The 22,764-nt window shown below is 46.3% G+C and overlaps 3 protein-coding genes across 3 annotated transcripts; 1 reads left to right on the top strand and 2 right to left on the bottom strand.

Moving 5' to 3' along the window:
* The first annotated feature begins 466 nt into the window (after positions 1-466).
* Positions 467-2,752, top strand: LOC117866512 (amino acid permease 3). The gene is made up of 3 exons (XM_034750732.2): positions 467-1,063; positions 1,173-1,530; positions 1,653-2,752. The coding sequence occupies exons 1-3, from the start codon at positions 636-638 to the stop codon at positions 2,286-2,288; spliced, it is 1,422 nt and encodes a 473-aa protein (XP_034606623.1). The 5' UTR covers positions 467-635; the 3' UTR covers positions 2,289-2,752.
* Positions 2,753-6,549: 3,797 nt separating this feature from the next.
* On the bottom strand, positions 6,550-7,754 carry LOC117866753 (uncharacterized). The gene has a single exon (XM_034751034.2). The coding sequence runs from the start codon at positions 7,589-7,591 to the stop codon at positions 6,752-6,754; it is 840 nt and encodes a 279-aa protein (XP_034606925.1). The 5' UTR covers positions 7,592-7,754; the 3' UTR covers positions 6,550-6,751.
* An 11,511-nt stretch (positions 7,755-19,265) lies between these two features.
* Positions 19,266-21,230, bottom strand: LOC117866465 (amino acid permease 3). The gene is made up of 2 exons (XM_034750674.2): positions 20,571-21,230; positions 19,266-20,458 (listed from the first exon to the last, which is right to left on the bottom strand). The coding sequence occupies exons 1-2, from the start codon at positions 21,095-21,097 to the stop codon at positions 19,462-19,464; spliced, it is 1,524 nt and encodes a 507-aa protein (XP_034606565.1). The 5' UTR covers positions 21,098-21,230; the 3' UTR covers positions 19,266-19,461.
* Between the last annotated feature and the right edge of the window lie 1,534 nt (positions 21,231-22,764).

Raw genomic sequence — 22,764 nt, 5'->3', positions numbered from 1 at the left:
ATCTATATATCTCCCCTAACCTGCCCATGGCCCATGGGCATGGCTAGCTGCTGCATCACGGTATTTCTAAACACGCATCCACCCACCGTACCATCTCCCTGTACGTACACGTACACACCTACGTACGGTACGGTGCGTGCTCACACGTACGCTTATTACACTTGTTCATCGTCTCACGAACGATCGATCAGCAAGCTACAGGAATGTCAGGAACACGTCGGCGCTAATCGCCAGAGCAAAGAGAAAAAAAGGTATATCGCCAGCACGACGAGAAAGGTGACGCGATTGGTCAGCACTCGACAGGGGGAGGGGCGCGCCGGACAGTGGAAGTTAGAAAGGAGACAAGACTCCAGCGGCCACGCACGTCCTCCGATCCCCTCGCTGACCCTCCACGCGGAGGCCCAGCCAGCCATCCTCCACCGCCGCCATGCACGCCACCCACATGCTCCCCTCTCTCAAACCCCCCTACGCCTCTCTCTCCTTCCTCTGCCGTCTTCGTCTCTATATATACCTCCTTCCCCGTCCTCCCCATTCCCCCAACACCTCACAAGGCTACCCCAACACCACCACCACCACCACCACAACTCCTCCAAGCTACTCCCTCGCTCGTCCAAGCTCCCTGCTTCCGGGTGGAGATGTCAACGAAGGCGGCGGCGTTGGAGGTGTCGGTGGAGGCGGGGAACGGTCGCGACGGGGCGTGGCTGGACGACGACGGGCGGCCGCGGCGGACGGGCACGGTGTGGACGGCGAGCGCGCACATCATCACGGCGGTGATCGGCTCCGGCGTGCTGTCCCTGGCGTGGGCGATCGCGCAGCTGGGGTGGGCGGCGGGCCCCGCCGTCATGCTGCTCTTCGCCTTCGTCATCTACTACACCTCCACGCTCCTCGCCGAGTGCTACCGCTCCGGCGGCGACCCCGTCGCCGGCAAGCGGAACTACACCTATATGGACGCCGTCCGCGCCAGCCTCGGCGGCGCCAAGGTCAGGCTCTGCGGCGCCATCCAGTACGCCAACCTCTTCGGCGTCGCCATCGGTTACACCATCGCCGCATCCATCAGCATGCTGTAAGCATTATTTATATATTTATATATATACATATATGCGTCTTCAGTTCCGTTCTGATTTACACATATACATATATAATATGAACGCGACCGATCATGTTTGTTGCAGGGCGATCAAGAGGGCGGACTGCTTCCACGCCAAGGGCCACAGGAACCCGTGCCGGAGCTCCAGCAACCCGTACATGATCCTCTTCGGTGTCGCCGAGGTCGTCTTCTCGCAGATTCCGGACTTCGACCAGATATGGTGGCTCTCCATCGTCGCCGCCGTCATGTCCTTCACCTACTCCGCCATCGGCCTCGCCCTCGGCGTCATGCAGACCGTCGCCAACGGCGGGTTCCGGGGCAGCCTCACCGGCGTCGCCGTCGGCGCCGGCGTCACCTCCGCGCAGAAGATCTTCCGCAGCCTCCAGGCCTTCGGCAACATCGCCTTCGCGTACTCCTACGCCATCATCCTCATCGAGATCCAGGCAAATTCTCAAGCACTTTTATTTGAGGCTTGGAGCTAGCTGCTCTGTTTTTTTAAGTAGCATATGTTCGTTCCTCTGTTCCTGACCCCGTACGTGTTCTGTTTCCAAATGACGACGACCAGGACACGATCAAGGCGCCGCCGCCGTCGGAGGCGAAGGTGATGAAGAAGGCGACGATGATCAGCGTGGCGACGACCACCGTCTTCTACATGCTGTGCGGGTGCATGGGGTACGCGGCGTTCGGCGACGACGCCCCCGACAACCTCCTCACGGGGTTCGGATTCTACGAGCCCTTCTGGCTCCTCGACATCGCCAACGCCGCCATCGTCGTGCACCTCGTCGGCGCGTACCAGGTCTTCTGCCAGCCGCTCTTCGCCTTCGTCGAGAAGTGGGCGGCCGCGACGTGGCCCGACAGCGCCTTCATCTCACGGGAGGTCAGGCTCGGCCCCTTCGTCCTCAGCGTGTTCCGGCTCACATGGCGCACGGCGTTCGTCGCCCTCACCACCGTCACCGCCATGCTCCTCCCCTTCTTCGGCGACGTCGTGGGGCTCCTCGGCGCCGTCTCCTTCTGGCCGCTCACCGTCTACTTCCCCGTCGAGATGTACATCGTGCAGCACGGCGTGCGCAGGGGGAGCACGCGATGGGCGTGCCTGCAGACGCTCAGCGCCGCCTGCCTGTTCGTGTCCGTGGCCGCCGCCGCCGGCTCCATTGCCGACGTCATCGACGCGCTCAAGGTGTACCGCCCGTTCAGCGGCTAGAGTTCAGGGGGGCCGAACGAGGCGCGCGTGCCGTGGACATGCGTTGGAATGGGTTTTCAGCGCACTTACGGTTCAAGTTCAAATCTCCCAAGTGAGAAAATGCAAGTTTTAGTGAGATAAAATGTGGGATCAATATGCTAGAATAAACCGTGAGAGAATGAACCTAGATAGATGCAACGCGGAGGAGATGAGATGTAGAATAGGGACTCTTGGAACGCGATGGTGGTACCAAGTCACATCACCATCCAGGGCTAGGAAGAAGGCATTGGTGTGGCACTGTGGCAAACAGCGGCGAATGGAAGAGGTTTGTATTGTTACCAGCCATACAAAGAATTTGGTATATAGTGCTAACAATAGTACAAAAGAATGTGACAACAACGACGACTTTGTGAGGGGTGGAGTGTGGTGGCGGCAAGAAAGGTCGTAAATGGATTCTTGATATATGAAAAATCCATTTCGAACTCCATACCTTCTTTTCCCAAACATTGGTCAGGAGTGGTTGGCTACTGGTTGATATTAGAATTCGATCGATTAGTGCTTCTTGAATGGAACATATAAGACGACTCCACAAAATCATTTGACTTCCAATACACCGCCCATGAGCAATAGTGCTAAAACAATTTCACAGGTTACATGAAAATGATGTGCGAGCTTGTGAGGCATGCATCTACACCTATCTCCCTAAGATCCCCCAAGGCCCACACACACATTCTAGACATGACAAGCCCAACGCATATATGATCATACCATGGACCCTAGACAGCAAGCTCCGGTCCATCGACAGATCTCGGTTAGGAATATCTCCCATCAAGAAAGAAGAATGTTAGTGGTGAGTCCACTGTTGGACCATGACTGCTGACAAGTCCCCTTCTTGCTCTTCCAAATTAAAGGAGGGGACAGACACACGGACACGGAGAAGAGGATGGTGGCGAGATAGGATGAGATTGCATGTGCACTTCATCCAAAGGGGTCCTGGAGAATGGTACTACTGCTCCAGGGTGCTCGCCTGGACCATTGGTATTGCTCTCCTTGATTGGCCAGGCCAGGTGATGGGCTGATGGCTGCCCTGACATGGCCAGAGATCCTGCAGGGGACAACGGAAAAGAATGGTTCATAGAAGACGGAATCTCTGCACTCCTGATGGTTGGATCCTCTGATATTTTGCTTTGCATGATTGGGAGCCGATAGGTTTTGGTCCATGCTTTTATTTTAGCTATGTTGCCTTCTCACAGGATCCTAACGGCAACGTAGTGTGCAGTGCTTTTTTCTTGCACTCTGATCCTTTTGAAAAACCATTTTCATAAGTAGACCCTGAGGAAACAATTGCTGAATAAAATGGCACCTTTTATGGTATTTGGCTGCTTGGCTAGATAGCACAGTACTGTGGTTTCTGCTACGTGGCTTGTAAGATGGAGCCAAAAGAGAAAATTTTTAGAATCTTTTTTCTTAGGAGTTCACTTCTGTAAAATATTTTGTAGCTACTGTGGCGACATGGTTACACGAGAAGCGGCACTTTGTTTGTGAAAGAAAAGATGGACACAAATCAAACCAACTTGCTGTTCAGTTACTTGAGTCCTAGAGCACACTCGATCAGTGTGTTGTGCATGACTAGCTGCCCAGCCTTTCGTGCGTGATGAACATCCTAATGCTGCTTCTCCCTTTTTAGATTGCTGAATCCGGGACATAGATAACCGTGTGAGAAGTGAGAACCAGCCTGTTTTTCCCAACAGATTTCGTTACGCTAATATGATTTTCCTATTTTAGCTCCCATTGTCTCTTCTATGGTTTTTATGCCCCCTCAACATTTTCTTGACCGATTTTCACATAGTATCTAAAATCACCAAAACCAACAGGTATTACAATTCCCGGTACCGTACCTGACGAATTTCCGGTGACTAGCACGCCAATAATGTCGTCCACTCTAATAAAAAATAGGTAAATAATCTGTACATAGTTCTCTTAATGTTGTGCTGCTTGTCTCCGTTTCAGAAAAATACTTGGGCATGAATATATACATGGTAATCCGCTACAATATCCTGATAAGTTGTTCTTCACGGAAACCATAAATCCGTGGACTGTTTGCACAGTTCAGGCTTGTACGAATGAGTGTCTCTGATATTATGCAGTATGCAACTAGAATATGTGCCTTTTGTTTTCATTAAAGCAACACCTGAAAGCTGCTGCGATATTATCAGCAAAAAAAAAAGATATAGTCCGTTCTACTATTCTAGATGTACACACAGTGTGCTCCACTGAGATGCAACTAGCTAGCTTGATGACAGACAGAAATTTTAGCGTTTATGTGCGTTGGGCTGTATCCCTTAGCAAGGAGGTTAATTGATTAGAAGGCCGAAATTTGATCATTTTGAAGTCGTTGAAACTTTTTATTTTTGCGACATGAACACCTTTCTCAACGAGATCAAGTTGGTTATTAGTTAGTTTTCAAGTCATTGAGGGTCACATAAACTTCAACAAGAAGGTTTACATGGAAATAGTAGATTTCAACGATATATGTAGCTTTTCTAGTTGAAACTTGTTTTATTTGAAGTCATTTAGATGTCGAGAGAGAAGTTTTATAAAATAAGGACCAAAATAAATAAACCTCCATATTGCATAGGAATGAAGATGTGGGATACTGGGATGCAAAAAGATGCTCGATTTGTAACCTGTGACACGTGAACATGTGAGTAGCTCGGGCTAGGGATGGCTTCTGTGTTTAGAGAAAAAAAATAATTTTGCTATCCTTTTTTCAGATTTTTTTTGTCAAGTATCAATGCCGGCTCAAATTATAAGACCCATATAGATACTCAAAGAGTACGCAATGGTAGAGGTGGCGGTAGTTTTGAAGCAAATTTTTATTTGATCGTTATCGTTGTTACTCTTTAGTCTACAAAATCAATGGCAGATGTTTTTATTTTAGTTTGGAATTCCTAAATTTCCCCTTCTTTCCTACTGCATCTCATGAGACTTAATGTGTAGACCCGAAAGAATCTCCAATTAATAAAAATAGTTCAAGTAACCGGGAAAATGACTAAGCAATAGCTAATCTATTCTAAAACGAGGTTTCTGTCAATTAAACAACAAACTGATAAATTGATACCTACTGTATTTGTACAGGTTTGTGAACACATTGAATCCATTCTTGTTCCAACTCAACAACTCAGGCAGGCTTGATCCCTACCTAACTGACTGAAATTTCTCAAGAATTACACAGAGAAAGAAATGTTGGCTAGGACCTCATCCAAAAAAATATATATACATTTTCCATGTTGGAAACGGGGCCTTAGAGTTGTTCATCTCCAATAATTTTCAGATTCTTGGCATCCTCCATTTGACATCATTATGTTAGATTGAGCTGATCAAATCTAATTTCTCTGTCGCCTCACAACGTTTGCATCTTCAGTGATCCTATAACACTACAAAAGCACCAACAAAATTCAAGCATGATCTTAATTTCTCAATTAAAAAAGTCCATAACAGTAATAAAACCGGGGAGTTTAATTTGGATGCCAAAGAATCTTACAGCTTATTGCTCATGAGCCGGAGCGCGAGCACATGCTGCCGGAGGCTGCCGGCGCGACGGCCATCATTCTGCGTTCAGCGGCCCGGGCCACGGCGCACCGGTACGCGCACGTGAGGATCCAGAACGCCCAGGGGAGCGCGACAAGCGCCAGGCCGACGGCGGGGAGCCAGGCCGGCATCTCGTGCGGTGGCAGCAGGATGTAGGCGGCGAGGCACCCGCCGCCGGCGAGCAGGGAGAGGAGGAGGAGCACCGTGACCATCCACAAGCACAAGCTGCCTCCGGGCGGCGCTTGCCCTTGGACTTGGCCGTCGTCCTGCTTGAGCGGCATCGTCGTTGTCGTCGTCGGGTCAGCTGACGATCGGCCGGGAACGCTGGCTGGCTAGGCGTGCGTCAAGGGCCGGGATGCGATGCGCATGGCAATGGCGTCAACCGTGTTCCGACTTCCGCGCTCCGGTCCTGTTCTTGGATTGAATTCTTTTGCCAAAATGTTTTGATCTGTTATTTTTGTTTGCCTTTTGTGGATCTTGAGCTCTTGGCTGAGGAGAAGCTGGCAATGGAAATGTGCAGGCCAACAATGCAGGGAGAGGTGCAGAGAGAATTGTGGACAGAGTTAGTTTTGAAAACCCCTATAATTGGTCACTGCCAAATAAATCCATTTTTTGGTTTGCATTTCAGGACTAGTAGATAGAAGTATCTGAAACTGCCATTGTAGTGTAAATTCAGACATTCAGAAAAGTCTAGCGCAATCACACACTTTTTTCCATTCATGATCCGAAGATACAGTAACATGTTTGTACATTTACACCAGCTCCCCTGCACAAGCCACACAAACAAGAGCTTCAGGAAAACAGAGAAGAAGGGAAAAAAAATACCAAGCAGCAGAAGCAAATTGCAGGCAAACAGCAAGAAGCTGAGCACACACAAGACACTGATCATGAGCCTAGCCTAACACGCTGTAAAGATCACCACTGTAGAATCCATCATCGAGCTTCTCCTTGGTGCTCTTCCTCTTGGAGAAGAGGATGTCGCCGATGAGCGGCACGATGGGCTTCACCTTCTGCGCCTTCCTACTCCGGCTTCCCATGAGCTCAGCGTCGTCGATCTCGCCAAGGCTCAGCGCGTGCGAGAATGACGGCAGGTACTCGCCCGCTCCGAGCTTGTCGCCCCACCGCTCGCTCCGGAGCGTGGACGCCACGTCGGTGTCGCCGCCGATGCTGCGCCGCGCCGCCGCCGCCGCCCTGTCGGCCTCCATCTCGGCGAGCTTGGAGAGGCCCCGGTGTAGCTGCGCGTTGAGGCTGGCCACGGCCATCTCCATCTCGTTCCCGCGCTTCCTGAGCTGCGCCACCTCCTGCCTCGTCTCGGCCACCTCCGCCTCCAGCTTCCGGATGGAGCGCATGACCACGAGCCCACCCACCTCATGGTCCCGGTCGTCGCCTCGCGCCTTGATCGGCGACGGCGACGACGTGAGCGACGGCGGCGAGGACGGAGCGGAGTACATCGGCACAGTGGCGGGCATGATCTCCTCTTCAGCTTCTGCCATTGGGTTTGGAGAAAAGGTCATGGTGCTGCTGCTGCTGCTAGCTTCATGCTTGGCACTTGCGGTAGGCATGGAATTGGCACTAGCACTGGCATTGGCGGTGGCGGTGGCGGCAGCACTGCTACTGTGCCTGGAGTGGCTCTCGCCGACGGTGATGCGATCCCCGAACACGGCGACGGCCTCCTTGACAGACCGGAACGGGCGGGCCGTGTCGACCTCGGCACGGTCCGATGCTGCAGCCATGCCGGAGCAGCTTGCAACAAGGATTGTGGCTTCTGCTCAAGGTTCACTTGTTCAGGACTGCAAGCAACACATGCTTTCTCGAGAAATATATGGAGCCGAGTGAGGATGGTTTCTTTGCTTCCACTTCAATAGCACGCTGGCCAGTTGCCACCAGCTCCCAAGCAACCAGTTTCCCAACAGCAACAAGCAAGGAGCATGACTTGCCACCTAAAATAAGTCAAAGAAAACTCACAGACATGAAGTGTAATTCTTTAGTGCCGATGAAGCAGGGATATGTTTTTTGGGCACTCTTTGCCGGCAATGCAAGGAGATGATGGTATGGCAACAACGTTACTTGTGTCAGATCAGTCACAGGCTCACTTTCATATAGGTGTCATGATGCGAGTGGTTGCGAGAAATCATAGTTTTTTCAGTTGGGGCAGTTCCCGCAGTAGATAGGAACATTGTAACATACTGATCGGATATGTAACATACTGGTAGGAACATTGTAACATTCTGAGATGAGAAATGATGTGGTAGGTGGCAACGTAAGAACAGAAACAACAAACTGAAGGAGTGCCTAGATCATGCAGTCAGCTAGAAAAAGGGAAGCTAATTGGTTTGCTGAGACATATCCGACGAAGTCAAGAGGTCTCTTATAGTCTAAATGGTCTTTTTAGTAAAGAAATCAAATTTATATTTACATTTGTGATGACGCCAAATTTTAAAATATCTTCTTTTCACTTGAACGTACATGCAAAGTTAAAAAAAATCAGCACACTTTATAATAAAAAAAATTGCATCCTTTTAAGCAATGACTCTGTACAAGTCATTAGAATCACCTTGTTCAGCAAACATCCAACTTGTGTTCTGAAATTCATCAATATTCTAATTTTATCACATAACCTCATTATTATTCATGTACACTGGACAAGCAAGTTAGGATAGCAAATTACTCACAAACCATATGAGAATGTTTCTTTTATTCAACAATCCTACTAGTAGATTGACTTAGAAATGTTTCTTTTATTCAACAATCCTACTAGTAGACTGACTTATGAATGAAGACAAAGGTAGTCAACCAAGGATACCAACAAAAATGTGTTATCATAGTTTTTTACATAGCAACTACAATCATGGCAACTAAATCTGAAAAATGACATGTCACCTAAAAGAAGTCAAAGAAAATTCATAAGCATGGAGTAGAATTCCACAGTAATGCCATTGGAGCATAGATACTTCTTGGGCACTCTTGGCAACAATGTAAAGCGATGGTGCTATAACAACTTGTCACTTGTTTCACGTTAGTCATTGGATCACTATCATACCAACATATATACATGGAGTAGAAAGAACTGAACAAAAATTCTTGTATCATGATTGGTTGGAGCAGGTTGCATTCTAATAACATCATTGCATTTAGATTTAAACAAAGACCTATTATTGCTTACTACATAATCTCACATAACTTCAAAATAGAAAATGCCAATGGTACCATAATAAATATACTAACAACCTAGTTTAAATAAATAGCACAAAAGGTTCAAGCCAAGATAGGAAAATAAAATAGAAGATATTAACTAAGATTATGCTATGATAACAACTTGTCATATACATGCAACAAAGATAATTGATGTCATAATAATGGTTGGGAAATATTACAATTTTCTTAGTTGGGTACATAGGATAAAAACATCATAGCAAACTGATCACTTAATTGTAAAACATTGTAACATTTTGACAAATATTCCTAGGATTTCAGACTACATCAAGTGCCAGACTCTTGTTGATTGTACAGAAAATATATCTTCTTCAAATAGTGAGATAGTTGATGATCTAAACACAATATGAGCATTGCAGTTATGTGTCTCATGACCTTTGCCTTTGTAGCCATGATGTTCAAAACACTTTGCTTTGAGCGCCTGTCAAGTTATTGATAGTCATATTTTCAAAAAGTGTGACTGGCATATTTATGACCGCAAAGAGTAATGCCACAACTACTAAACCTTACTGTTGGTCCCAACTCCTACTAGTAAACTCAATTTTAACATTTGAATCTAGTACAATAGCAAACTAATAAACTCGGTTTCAACATTTCAAAACAAGTAAAGTTAGTCTCCTCCTCTCAATTGCCTAGTCTTGAATTCTCTCTAGCTAGCTCTCTATTCTTTTTTGCCTAGTATCCTATAGAATAAATCAAGTGGGTCTGGGCTGGAAAATACTGGTGGAGGAAATGTGGATAATTACACAAGAAGTGGTAAATTAAATTTGGTCATGTTCCTAAAGATTTCTCAAACCCACTCATTTGCTCTAGACATAAGAAACATGGGCATGTGGTGAGAGTTTGCTCAACCAATATGCCATGGGAGTACTCTGAACCATTCTATGGGCTTTTTGCATGTAGTCAGGGATTTCACTTCATTGAGAGTTCTGCAAAAGTGCACGGGAGGGCCGACGTAGACTGACAGATGGGCCCCCATTTGAGTCAATTGGAAGAGACGATGGAGGTGCTTCTCTAGATCTTTAATTGGCCGTGGTCAAAGATGCTCATAGTCTCCCTCTAGTAGTTGGGCAGTTCACTATGGCGGCCAAGTCTCAGGTCACTAGTGGTGGTGATAGAAGCTGATCGGTGGATACCGGATAGGACAGTTTCCAATCCCAACCAACCTTTATCGTAATCTAACCATTGTGGCTCGATTTGATGAAATGATTCTAATGGTCTCTCTAATGTTCACATCTGGTCAGCTGTGTAGATCGCTAACCGATAGCGAGGCAAGGGAAGCAACGGCCTAGGAGCAGGACAGCGGATGAGCAACTCGACCTGGACCTTGTTTAGTTCCCAATTTGGGAGTGACAAAATTGGTATTTTACCATAAATGCGCAACTGTAGTATTTCGTTTGTATTTGTGAATTATTGTCCAAATATTGACTAATTAAGCTTAAAAGATTCGTCTCGCAAAGTACAACAAAACTGTACAGTTAGTTTTTGATTTCGTCTACATTTAGTATTCCATGCATGTACCGCAAATTTGATGTGATAGGGAATCTTCTTTTTGCATAGTACTAAAGTTGGGAATTTAGGGTAACTAAACATGATCCTAGCACTCTTGTACGCGGCATCCTGAGTCCAGGTACAAGATAAGAGAAGGGGTTGACTTGGCTGGGAGACGACAAAGATGGGGCATAGAATGAACAAGGAGGGAGAAGGACGGGGACAGTACGGCACATCCGGCCGCCTCCAATTTCGGCAACTGGCCTCTAGATCTAGCTAGTAGGGACTCAATTATGTCGGAAAGGATTGGATGAGCAGCAACGACACGCATGTGGTGGGATGAGGAATCAATGGTGTTTGACGGCCAGATAGGGGTGAAAGGGAGAAAGGGCGAGTTGGCATGCGGCACGTGTGCCTACTCTGTTTTTTACTTATGGTTCCTACTTTCCATGGCCCACATGGTCCTATACATTGTGTGCTTTTCATTAGCAAAATAATATATAGGCGCACTAAGATCAGAAATCCTATCCATCTTCCACTAGTTTTTTAATCTCCGTACCTTATAGTAATTGACATTCGTACACAACAATTGGATGATTAAGATTGCATCCCACCAACACAACTAGCGGGGACACTCTGTGTGTAGCAGGAAGCATCCCATGGGGTGAACATGTGCAACGACAAGAACGGAGGGAGGTTAATGGAAAACTAAACAAAGTTCGAAGTTCAATTGATCTTTTCTCTTAAATCATGTATCCAATTAAAAAATCCATTTGAGCCATAGTATTTGTTGGGATTATTGGTATAAATGAGATCCAATATGCTATTTTTTTATTTTTGTTTTAACATTTCAGTATTTCAGTATACTTGTTGAAAATTTTATTAAAAAATATTGAATTAGTTTTTTCTTAAGTGTTGAATTAGTCTTTTCAAAATGTTGGATGAGTCTCAGTAAGTACAGCATTCCGAAAATTACGTTAGAAAAAACAAAAAGAAATATAAAAACAAAAAAGGGTGAGCCTGCTCCGCTAACAGCAACATCCGCGGCCTGCTTGCTGCTTCGCTTGTGCCATTGCGGCGTCATTGCGCTGCGCATGTACTGCTGCGGTTGGGCCGTAAGCTGCGGCCTCCTGGGCTTAATTCGGTTTAGTGTTTGAAGGTTTCTAGCTACGTCTTTGAATGCCTAATGTAACTCTTAGTGTTGTAGTTGCTCAAAAAAGACCTTAGTATTGTACGGAGAATTTATTTTTTTGCGAAAGCACGAAAAAAAAAATTATCCAATATATAAATAAAACACACGTGGTTTATTAGCTCAGATCGATATAGGCCCTTTCAGATTATCAGAGAATCGATTGTCTGATAACCTGAATTTTCTGAGAATCTGCTGTCGAGATAATCTGCTGGTTGGATAAGCCCGGAGTTTGGCAACCTAATTATTTGTAGTGGATTATCTATTTTGAGTATAAAATGACTTGTATGCCTATGTGACTGATGATAGCTCACTTGATTCATGAGGGGGCTGTTTGGATACACCCCGCTAAAACTTTAGCACCTGTCACATCGAATGTTTGATACTAATTAGTAGTATTTAATATAGTCTAATTACAAATTTAATTGCACAGATGGAGTCTAATTCGCGAGACGAATCTATTAAGCCTGATTAATCCATGATTTGACCATGTGGTGCTACAGTTACCATTTGCTAATGATGGATTAATTAGTCTTAATAGATTCGTCTCGCGAATTAGACTCCATCTGTGCATTTTGTAATTAGCTCATATTTAGTCCTTCTAATTAGCATCCGAATATCCGATGTGACCTGCTAAAGTTTAACACCTCGTATCCAAATACCCCCTGAGTATAAGTAGAAGATGATTTTGTCAATATTTTTTAAGTTTGTGAAACACAAATTTTGATAAAATAATTACTTGTGCAATTTATCGTTTCCTTTGTTTTTGACTTCTTCTTGGCATACCTCTTCCCTAACCTCAAAGCTGCCATCTGCTCTTGGGCAAAATTTATCATCTCCGTTAAATCTATGATCAATTAATCGCAATTGAAGCTTTATTGACATGTTGTGAACCCATTTTACTACTCATCCGCATAAATCCACGGAGGTAGTAGCTGAATCGAGGAGGGAAGAGATAGAAGGAAATAGTTGATGCCGCTGATCCTGCTGCCGAGCGTGCTGCCTGCTGCCGTCCCCTGCTAGCCTTACCGCGTCGCGCTTGCTCCCCTGGTGGCTGAACCGCGACGCATCGCCGTCTGCCCACCTGCTGGCTGCACCGCCACCCGCCCACCTGCTGTGCCATGCCTGGATGTGCCGCGTCGCCACCTGCCCACCTCCGCAGCGAAAGAGAGGAACGAGAAGGAGAGAGGGTATCGGTGGAAAATCTCAACAGATTTCTCGTACCACGGGGTCGGCGGCGTTTCGTTGCTTGGTAAGTTGCGGTGGGAGAGCGACCCTCGCGGGGTGGTACCGTGCGGTCACCGCTGCCCATTCAGCGGGATTATTCGCGGTCTCCTGCCACACCGCGCGGTGACCGCGGTCCCAAACGGGCCATAGTGCCTTGTTTTTAAGTGTTGCATGAGGCCCACAAAATTGGTAAGCATACTTCCATAGCTAGTCTTATCTCGTACATGCATGGTTGTATGCACCATATAGTGCATGCATGGATGATCGAGATGGTATGGTTCAACCAATTTGCTTGAACTATATGATTTATTTAAGATTTCTATCAAGTGGGATAGCATCATTCTGAATGTTGGTACGGTCCACCCAACCAAACAAAACACAACTATCTATCTTGAATCAATTCATACATGAATGAAATGATACATGCAACCAAACACACTCTTAAATTCGAGGAGCCACTGCTCACTAGCTTGTCACTCGTTCTCGTTCTTTACTTCTTCCCTCAGTGTAGAACTGAGAAATAGTACTAGCAGTGGTAGTGGTTATTAGTGCGAGTAGGGCAGCAGTGTCGACCCCCCGTCCATGCTTGTGGGCTGGGCCAGACCTGTACCATGAACAGCCCAAATAGTGTGGAGTGTCCGGTTAGGTCAGCAACCTTTTTGTGATGGCAGGGCACGGCGGATCACAGAGCGAGAGCGAGCACTGGATGACTGGAACTGGAACACAGTTGAACGTGAAGACGAGCACGAATATGTGCGCGCGTGCCGGCCGGCCATGACCCATCTTAGTATACACCATACAGGCATACAGTATGCTTGTACGTATGTACAAGTGATCATCGCTCTCACGAACGTACGTGCACGCAAACCATACTTGAGATAGGTCGATAGATGCTGGTTAGAGACCGTACGCGACTGCGCGCCGCCGTGCAATATGCTTCTCCATCCACTTAACCAGAGCTTGCTTACATACATGCGTACGTGCACATCTACAGGTTGTGTACACAGATCTTTTTTGTCTTTTTAAAGAATGTATAAATGAATATTTTCTTCTTCTTCTTCTTCTTAATTTGAGAAGAATGCGTACATGAATCTTACTAGCTTCTGGTTGGTCATCAGCTAGCTGCAGCAAGCAAGGAGGAAATGTTAAATTAGTGTGATTCGCAAAAAAAAGGAAAGGTTAAATTAAATAGAAAATGACCCGTGCATACACCAGCCATATTGTATTATCGTTCCTTTCTTCCCATTTTTTTTATAAAGCTTATAATCTTTGATCAACAATTTAACTATTAATTTTTTATTTTTAGTGTAAACTTTATATAGTTGGATTCGTAATCAAATACTCTACAATGATTATTATAAGTTTGTAACCATAAATAATATAATATAAGATAAATAAATGGTTAAAGTGTTATTTGGAAAATCATACAAGTTATATCATACCTTATATATTTTGGAGGGAGTACCTCCGTATATCATCATCATTCATCGATCTGTAGTCGGTGACGTGCTGGCAGGTAGGTTGGTTGGTGGGTGGTGGACATATGCGCGTGCATGCATTTTCCTCCTGAAGCTTCTTGAAATATAGTGCTAGCTACTGACCGGCCGGCCGGCGGACCAGCCGGCTTGCAGGCACGTCTGTTTCGCTTTTCAGAGAGTGAGTTGTTCAGTTCAGTCGTAGCATAGTCCAAAAGAGAGATGCTCTTGGCCGAAAAGATTCTATGGCGGTAGTAAAGAATAAGTGGAAATTTTAGTCTTTGTGCCACTCTTCCCTTTTGCCTTTTCCAATCGTGCAGTCACCATACAGTATATTTCTAGACACGTTCGTGCACTTTGGGTCAGGCAGAATATAATTAGGTAGAATCTGGGAGCTCCGATCCGCCACGATTCTAGCCAATGCGGCGAATCGGTCGTGCACGAGTAGTAGAGAGACAATTATTGTGAACACTGAAGACACACATCGACACGCGTAAGCGTATCATTAGGTACAAGAACCACACTTCCAAAGTTCCTGCTTTTTATGGGCATCTATATAAGATGATGAATCGTTGACCGACCAAGCGGAGCATGATATGTATGCAAAAACTTTGGAAAAAGGTAGTAACATACTATGGAGTACTATCTTCATTCGTCGAAGGTAGTGCTATACCCGTGCATGGCCACCATTATGTTACCGAACTACACAGTGTATATTAATTTAGAAAACAGAGATAGATATTTGGATATACTTCCTCCGTACCAAGTTACTTTTCTACGTACATAGCTTTTGATATGGATATAGATATACATTTAAATTCATAATAAAAGCTACATATCTAGAAAAGCCAAAATGAACGGTAATTTGGGATGGATAGAGTACTAGTTAATACTCGAGTAAAATACATAGGTCTGAACTTGTCATAGGGTGTTATCTAGGTCCCAGAACTCTCAAAATGCATTTTCAGGTTCATGAATTTGTCTAAGGATGCTATCCGGATCCTAAACTCTCAAAACAAATTGCCAGGTCTCCTAAATTGTCTGTGGGTGTCATCCGAGTCCTTAAACTATCAAAGTGCATTTTAAGATCCCTAATGAAGCGCAAAGCAATACTAGAATAAGGTAGTTGTGAAGGCAACGAGCGAGGAGGAAGCATTGCCATCAGTGGCATGTGACAAGTTTTAAGATTTGAAAATGTATTTTGAGAGTTTAGGGACACGGATGAACCCCAAGGATAAGTTTTTTTTTTGGGGTGTCTAAATATGCACTTTGAGAATTCAGCAATTTGGGGACATGAAAATGCATTTTGAGAGTTCAGGAACCCAAATAACACCACAAGACAAGTTCAGAGACCGCCGATGTATTTAACTCTTAATACTCCCTCCGTATCAGAATATTTGTCATTGTTGACTTTCCTTATAATGTTTGACCATTCATCGTATTCAAAAATTTGTTGAAAAATACAAAAACATAAGTCATGCTACAAATACCTAATTTTGATGATAAAGTAAGTTAAAAAAAGATAAATGATAAATAATAACGTTTGGGTAGTACGTGCATGGGTTATCTAATCTCATTGGGAATATGTCTGATAAATAAGCGAAATATACTCTTGTGCATGGTCGGCCCGTGAAGCGTGAACGCACAAGGAGGAAGAAGTTCATGTATACATCCCTCAATTGAATCACCAGCTTTAAGATTTGTGCGCTCCCGTATCTATCATCTGACTCTCTATCTTTTTTTTAACCAAAATGGCAGGAGCTCTGCCCTTCGCTAAGGAAGAAATAGAGTTTTAGAGCCACAAATCACAAGCCAAAGATTTTGGCTGTGACAAATCCCCGGCACAACGAAAGCAACGAGTGCTAAAAACACATAAAACATCGAAGAAAGACCCTGAAGGAGATCTAAGACAACAACATGGCATGCCTTCTTTGTGTAACGTCTTCTTTTAATTTATTCTAATTCGAGAGGCAACCTCCATAGCTGGTATCAGTTTTTTTTGAAAGATATAGCAATTTCGCTCCTTCTAAATGTTCCACCAAATATAGATGACTATGCCATTAAAGGAGCGCCAGGTTTCCTTTGGTTGTGTATCCGCAGCTGCTTCCCACCATTCGGCTAGCGAGTGGAAGGAGTAGAAGTTTTGTGGCTGTAGGTGAGGAGGCAACGTGACCTGCTCCCAGGTGAAAATCTGGTTCCAAACGGCCGGCTTGAGAAAATGGGCAGTCGAGGCACAAGTGCAAACTAGTTTCAGCCATACCATTGCATAGCACACAGGTTGTCTGATGTGGCCATCCGCGAATGGCCGAATTGTCGGCTGTTAGGATCTTGTTTTAGAGGTTGTCCAAGCAAAGAACTTGCATTTGTTTTCTGTCTATCTTTCCAAATCATATTCATCTTGTATTGGTCATAGGAGCCATTGAACTGGGCCTGTATGTGGACTTGGTTGTGTAGTGTCCATCCGCCGTTCAACGCCACCGAATGGTGTCCATGGTCCTGGCTGCAAGTGTACATCTTGAACTTGTATCCAAAGGGAGACAAACTCCTGGAGTTGTTCAGCATTTGGGATCTTTCCTCGTAGTGATCTGATCCAACTGCTATTGCGTAGTTCTTGTTCCACCGTCTTGTTCTTCCTTTTAATGAGGTTGACTCTCGTCTTTCTCGAGTTATCCTTCTGTTTTTGTCCCGTATCAGTTAGTATGCAAGGAATTCGCTGTAACTCTTTCCCTCCGTGACAACCAAGTCCAAAACGCCAATGGCTGTTGGGATTCTAGTTTTTGGGGTTCAGAATTGTTATCCTCTCTACAGTGATGTGAGGGAGACAAAGCAGCCGCATGTAGAAGATAGTTGAGCATAGTGACGACAGTTGTGGTGACTCCAACGGTGGAACCACCGGAGACACTGAATAGTGACATGTGAGCGAATCTGTAATATCGTAGCAAAGGACAACATGCCAAAGAAAAGGAAGAAAAACGAGTTGAGGTCACTGGTCATGAGAAAGAGAAGATGATTGTACGACATATAAGGGTGTGGTAATGGATCATGGCCCTCATGCCTTATTCACAATCCAACTCAACTCTACCTATTTTTAGCTTAAAATCATATATTATTATGGTCTGACCCTTATTTTTAAAATAATGGATAGTAATTCCGGCTTCAGTCCCCTTCGAGGAGGAGTTTCAATCCAAATTTATTACAGAGCATAGCATACTGCTACTTGTTACAACACGTTCAAACAACCACTCAAAAACCAATTTTTGAATTGAAGGACCATCCATTGAAACTAAGAAACGCAATGCTGCCATTTCCAAGGAACGGCATGCCGAAACAGCGAATTCTTGGTCGCTCTCACTTTGCTGCAAGTTTACCTAGAGACGGAGCCAGGGTGTTCCTCTGAATAGTACCTGTAAATAAGTTTTCGGTCAACATTTATCAAAAACCACCTCATTTCTTATCAACCATATGGCCCAACCCTTTGAAGTCCGATCCTTAAATTTGCTAGGCTAAATTAGAGGACCCTTTACCATCTCTACATACAAGTGGAGCTTTAGTGAGCTATCCATGTTAGTGCCCTGAATCGCTAGATCAAGGATTATCACTTCGAACCAAATTAAAATTCTAAGTTTATAGGTTTAATTTACTTCTATCTATTAATAACCAGCAAGCAAATGTAGGTTCTTATTTTTCAAATATACTCGAGTGGTTGTTACACTTGTCTTGGTAATAAGTTCATATTATAATTAGGATGTACTATTCACCTTGATAATTACCGTTTGATTGTCACGCTAACAATCCAATTTCTCACCAACCCACTATGCCCGGTTCACATCACTCGATTTTCTCACGTGTAGAGGAAAGCATCAATGAGCATATACCGGACAAGGTAGGAAGACAAACTAGAGCCAACCCTTTCCGTCCAAATCTACTTTTGTTTTGAAAGCTTAGTCCACATCTACTTTAGCCACATCCAAGAAACACACCAATGCACCTCTAGACTAGACACAATCCACGTCTTAATCTTTTTACCTTGAGATATTCAAAGAGAAGTAAGGATGCAGGGTTATTCAGTGCTCAAGCTACTCTTTTCGAAAAAAAGATTGGAGGAACGACCGGTAAGACCGGCCGTATATGTAAATATTTTGAACCTCTCTAGACTAGACACAATCCCCGTCATAATATTTTTACCCGGAGATAATCAATGAAAAGTTAGGATGCAGGGTTATTCGTTCAGTGCTCCAGCTACTATTTTTGTAAAAAAGGATTAGAGGGAACCAGTAAGACCGGCTGAAAATTTTGAAATCTTAAGAAATTTTGATTGCAATTTGAAAACCTGAAAAAAAATCATCTGAAAAGAAAACCGGAGTTACTAGTATTCATTCATATATTCGTCAATATACACATAGATACATGATATCTTCTCTTGTTATTACTGATCATGAGGGCGGTCGTCGCTTGGCGCGAAGGCTGCCGGTTCGGTACGGTGCTAAAGGTCCTCGGACTTCCAGGCGGTTTTTCTTTTGGACTGCTGTGAACCCTTGGATCTTGCCAATACAGCCTCCTATGGTTTTCGTTACCAAGATATCTTTTCCTTTTTCCGAGGGATTTTTTGAGTAATCAGCATGGGTAGTTGAGCCTAGGGATTCTGATCACGAAAATACTAGTTGACACATCATTTTCTTTCTTTAGTTTCATTAATGAATAATACAAATATCATCTCACGCTCCCAGTATATGAAGGTTAGTTTACACTCATATAAACAAATGGAACTTTTTTTCTTTTACCTTTCGAAGCTCCTCATTGGACTATCACCTGTTCTGCTGGAAGAGTTCTTTTTTCCTCCATTATATTTTATCCTCATCAATCATAAATCTTGGCGAGTTTCACATTTTTCTACGTACAAATATAAGAATAACTGTTGTGACACATCGCTAAATTAAAGGTAGAAAGGATCTGCGCAGTCTGGTCAGCTAGCTTTGTGACTGCAACAGAGCGGATCGTGCTCCTAATCCTAGTAGCCGCTGAACGGCCGGTGCAACTTGATCGAGCCTATGACGCCGGCCGTGGAGCCTATGGCGCCGGCGACGGACACGACGAAGCACGCGGCGCTGAGCGTCTGGAGGCACACCCACCGCGTGCTCCACCTCGGCACGCCGCGCTGCGCGATGTACATCTCGACGGGGAAGTAGACGGTGAGCGGCCAGAACGAGATGGCTCCGAGCAAGCCCACGACGTCGCCGAAGAAGGGGAGGCACATGGCGACGACGGTGGTGAGGCAGACGAACGCCGTGCGCCACGTGAGCCGGAACACGCTGAGGACGAAGGGCCCCACCCTCACCTCCCGGGACAGGAACCTGCTCCCCGGCCACCGCGCCGCCGCCCGCGTCTCGACGAAGGCGAAGAGCGGCTGGACGAAGACCTGGTAGGCGCCGACGAGGTGCACGACGATGGCGGCGTTGGCGACGTCGAGGAGCCAGTAGGGCTCGTAGAAGCCGAACCCTGTGAGGAGGTTGTCGGGGGCGTCGTCGCCGAACGCCGCGTACCCCATGCACCCGCACAGCATGTAGAAGGCCGTGGTCGTGGCGACGCTCACCATCGTGGCGCGCTTCATCACCGTAGACTCCGACGGCGGCGGCGCCCGGATGGTGTCCTGGATCTCGATGAGGATGTAGGCGTAGGAGTAGGCGAAGGAGATGTCGCCGAAGGCCTGCAGGCTGCGCCAGACCTTCTGCGCCGGCGACACCCCGGCGACGACGCTGATGCCAGCGAGGCTGCCCCTGATCCCGCCGTTGGCGACGGTCTGCGCGATCCCGAGCGACAGGCCGATGGTGGCGTAGGTGAAGGACATGGCGGCGGCGACGATGGAGAGCCACCATATCTGGTCGAAGTCCGGTATCTGCGAGAAGACGATCTCCACGGCGCCGAAGAGGATCATGTAGGGGTTGCTCGAGCTCCGGCACGGGTTCCTGTGCCCTTTGTCGTGGAAGCAGTCCGCCCTCTTGATCGCCCTGCAATAAACATGATCGGTCGCGCGCGTTCATATATATGTATATATGTAAATCAGAATGGAACTGAAGACGACGCAGATATGTATATATATAAATATATAAATATGCTTACAGCATGCTGATGGAGGAGGCGATGGTGTATCCGATGGCGATGCCGACGAGGTTGGCGTACTGGATGACGCCGCAGAGCTTGACCTTGGCGCCGCCGAGGATGGCGCGGACGGCCTCCGTGTAGGTGTAGTTGCGCTTGCCGGAGACGGGGTCGCCGCTGCGGTAGCAGTCGGCGAGGAGCGTGGAGGTGTAGTAGCTGATGGCGGCGAACACCACCATGGCGACGAGCCCCGCGCCCCAGCCCAGCTGCGCCATCGCCCACGCCAGCGACAGCACGCCGGCGCCGATCACCGCCGTGATGATGTGCGCGCTCGCCGTCCACATCGTGCCCGTCCGCCGCGGCCGCCCGTCCTCGTCCAGCCGCGCCTCGTCGCCATGGTTCCCCGCCTCCACCGACACCTCCAACGCCTCCCCTGCCTTCGCCATCACTGCCGTGCCGATCGACCTCCGATAATCCTTCCAAGAATTAATGTAGGGACTGATATGATCTTGATCTTTGCTTGCTTTGCCGTGGTGATGAGCATGCATGTGCGTGTGTGGATGGGAGGGTCGGAGGTGTGTTTATAGAGATGAGACTAGAGGGAGAGAATGTGATAGTGAGACATGGTGGTGGTGGGGTGGCAGTACCAGTGGTTGGCGCATCGAGTCGCCGCGTGGAAAGGTGGAGGGAGGAGAAGTCTTGTTTTCTTTCTAACTTCCACTGCTGATATGCCAACACTGGCTGATAACAAGCCTCAACTGTGTATATTCTCGCACACATTCTGCATGCTTCTTTTTTTCTGCTTTCCTGTAATGGATCTTTCGCTTTCTTTGCCGACGTCGTCTGCTGGGTTTCACCGGCGTGAACCCGTAACTTTGTTCAAACAGCTGTTGGTTCTCTAAGTAGGTTTGTTGACATATATCTACCATTTCGTTTTGATTTTTTTTTTAAAAAAACAGGATGTCGTGCTCAACACCAGCAACTCAACGGCATAGCTTATAGACCGTGCGTGACATGTTATCTAATTACTCTAACCGAAGACAAAAAAGGCCTGTCTTTGTTTGTCTTAAGTAAGTCAAATCTTTTTACCTTCGACTATATATAGATATCTAAAATGTTATACGAATTTATAATATAAGATTAGCAGATTCTTTATAAAACATATATACTTCGTCATAATGTATAACTTATACTTTACATAAGATAGTATATTTTATAAGTATTGTTTGTAAAAGTATCACTTTATAAGCCGTGTGGATGTTCAAATCGACTACAAATATCTATATCACCTTTTCCTTTTTACCATGTATACAGCTGGACGGGCTCTTTCATGATAAACACCATCCTGATCTTATTTTCTCTGCACCACGTGTAAAAATGTCACTTAAACGGGCTTTACGTCCTACTTAATTATTATATTCTCTCTTGTGCACGTACCTACATATATACGCACACAATCGGCTCGCGTGATGACGATGTGCTTGTGGGAATGAAAAGCCGAATCTTTGTACTGGTTTATGCGTGGAAAGATTAGAAAATGATGTGCTGGTAGGTGCATATCCGCCTGGTCACCTTTCACCTGAACTGAGGCTAGTCCTAGTACATTGAATAAATGTTAAGGGGTTTCTTGGTTTGATAAATCACACAATTGTCTATCATGAGATCAGTCAATAAGTTTTGGTGCGATTATGAACTTATTCCCCATTATTATGCTAGCCATGTGCATGTGAAGAGGAAATGATCAATGCACTACTAGGGAAAACGCCTTTAGCCCCCTTTAGTACCGGTTGTGCAAGCGGTACTGGTAATTCGGTACTAAGGGGGCGCCTTTAGTACTGGTTGCAATAATCGATATTAAAGGGTATTAAAAAAAATAAAAAAAGAAATCCCTGCCATGGCCCTGCTGGCTGGCACCCGCCCCGCCGCCGGCACCCGCCTTGCCACCGATCCCCGCCACCCCCAGCCACCCACCCGCCGCTCCTGCTCGCCGTCGCTCCGCCGACCGCTCCCGCCCGCTACTGCCCGCCCGCCTGAGGCGGCTGCTCACCGCCGCCCCGATGGCTGCCGCCGTCACGCCTCGCCCCGCCGCCGCTCCTCGCCTCAAGCACGAGGTGAGGGGCGAGCGGAGGGGGGAGGAGAAGGGAGGCTGGGAAGGGAGGGAGGGGGCCGGTGGAGGGAGGAGGAGCACTCCTGGCACTGAGGGTGAGAAGGAGGG

This window comes from Setaria viridis, chromosome 8 (assembly GCF_005286985.2).
Source record: "Setaria viridis chromosome 8, Setaria_viridis_v4.0, whole genome shotgun sequence".
In the NCBI taxonomy this organism is placed as follows: Eukaryota; Viridiplantae; Streptophyta; class Magnoliopsida; order Poales; family Poaceae; genus Setaria; species Setaria viridis.
Note: the sequence above shows the minus strand (reverse complement) of the source record. Positions and strands in the feature narration are given on the sequence as shown.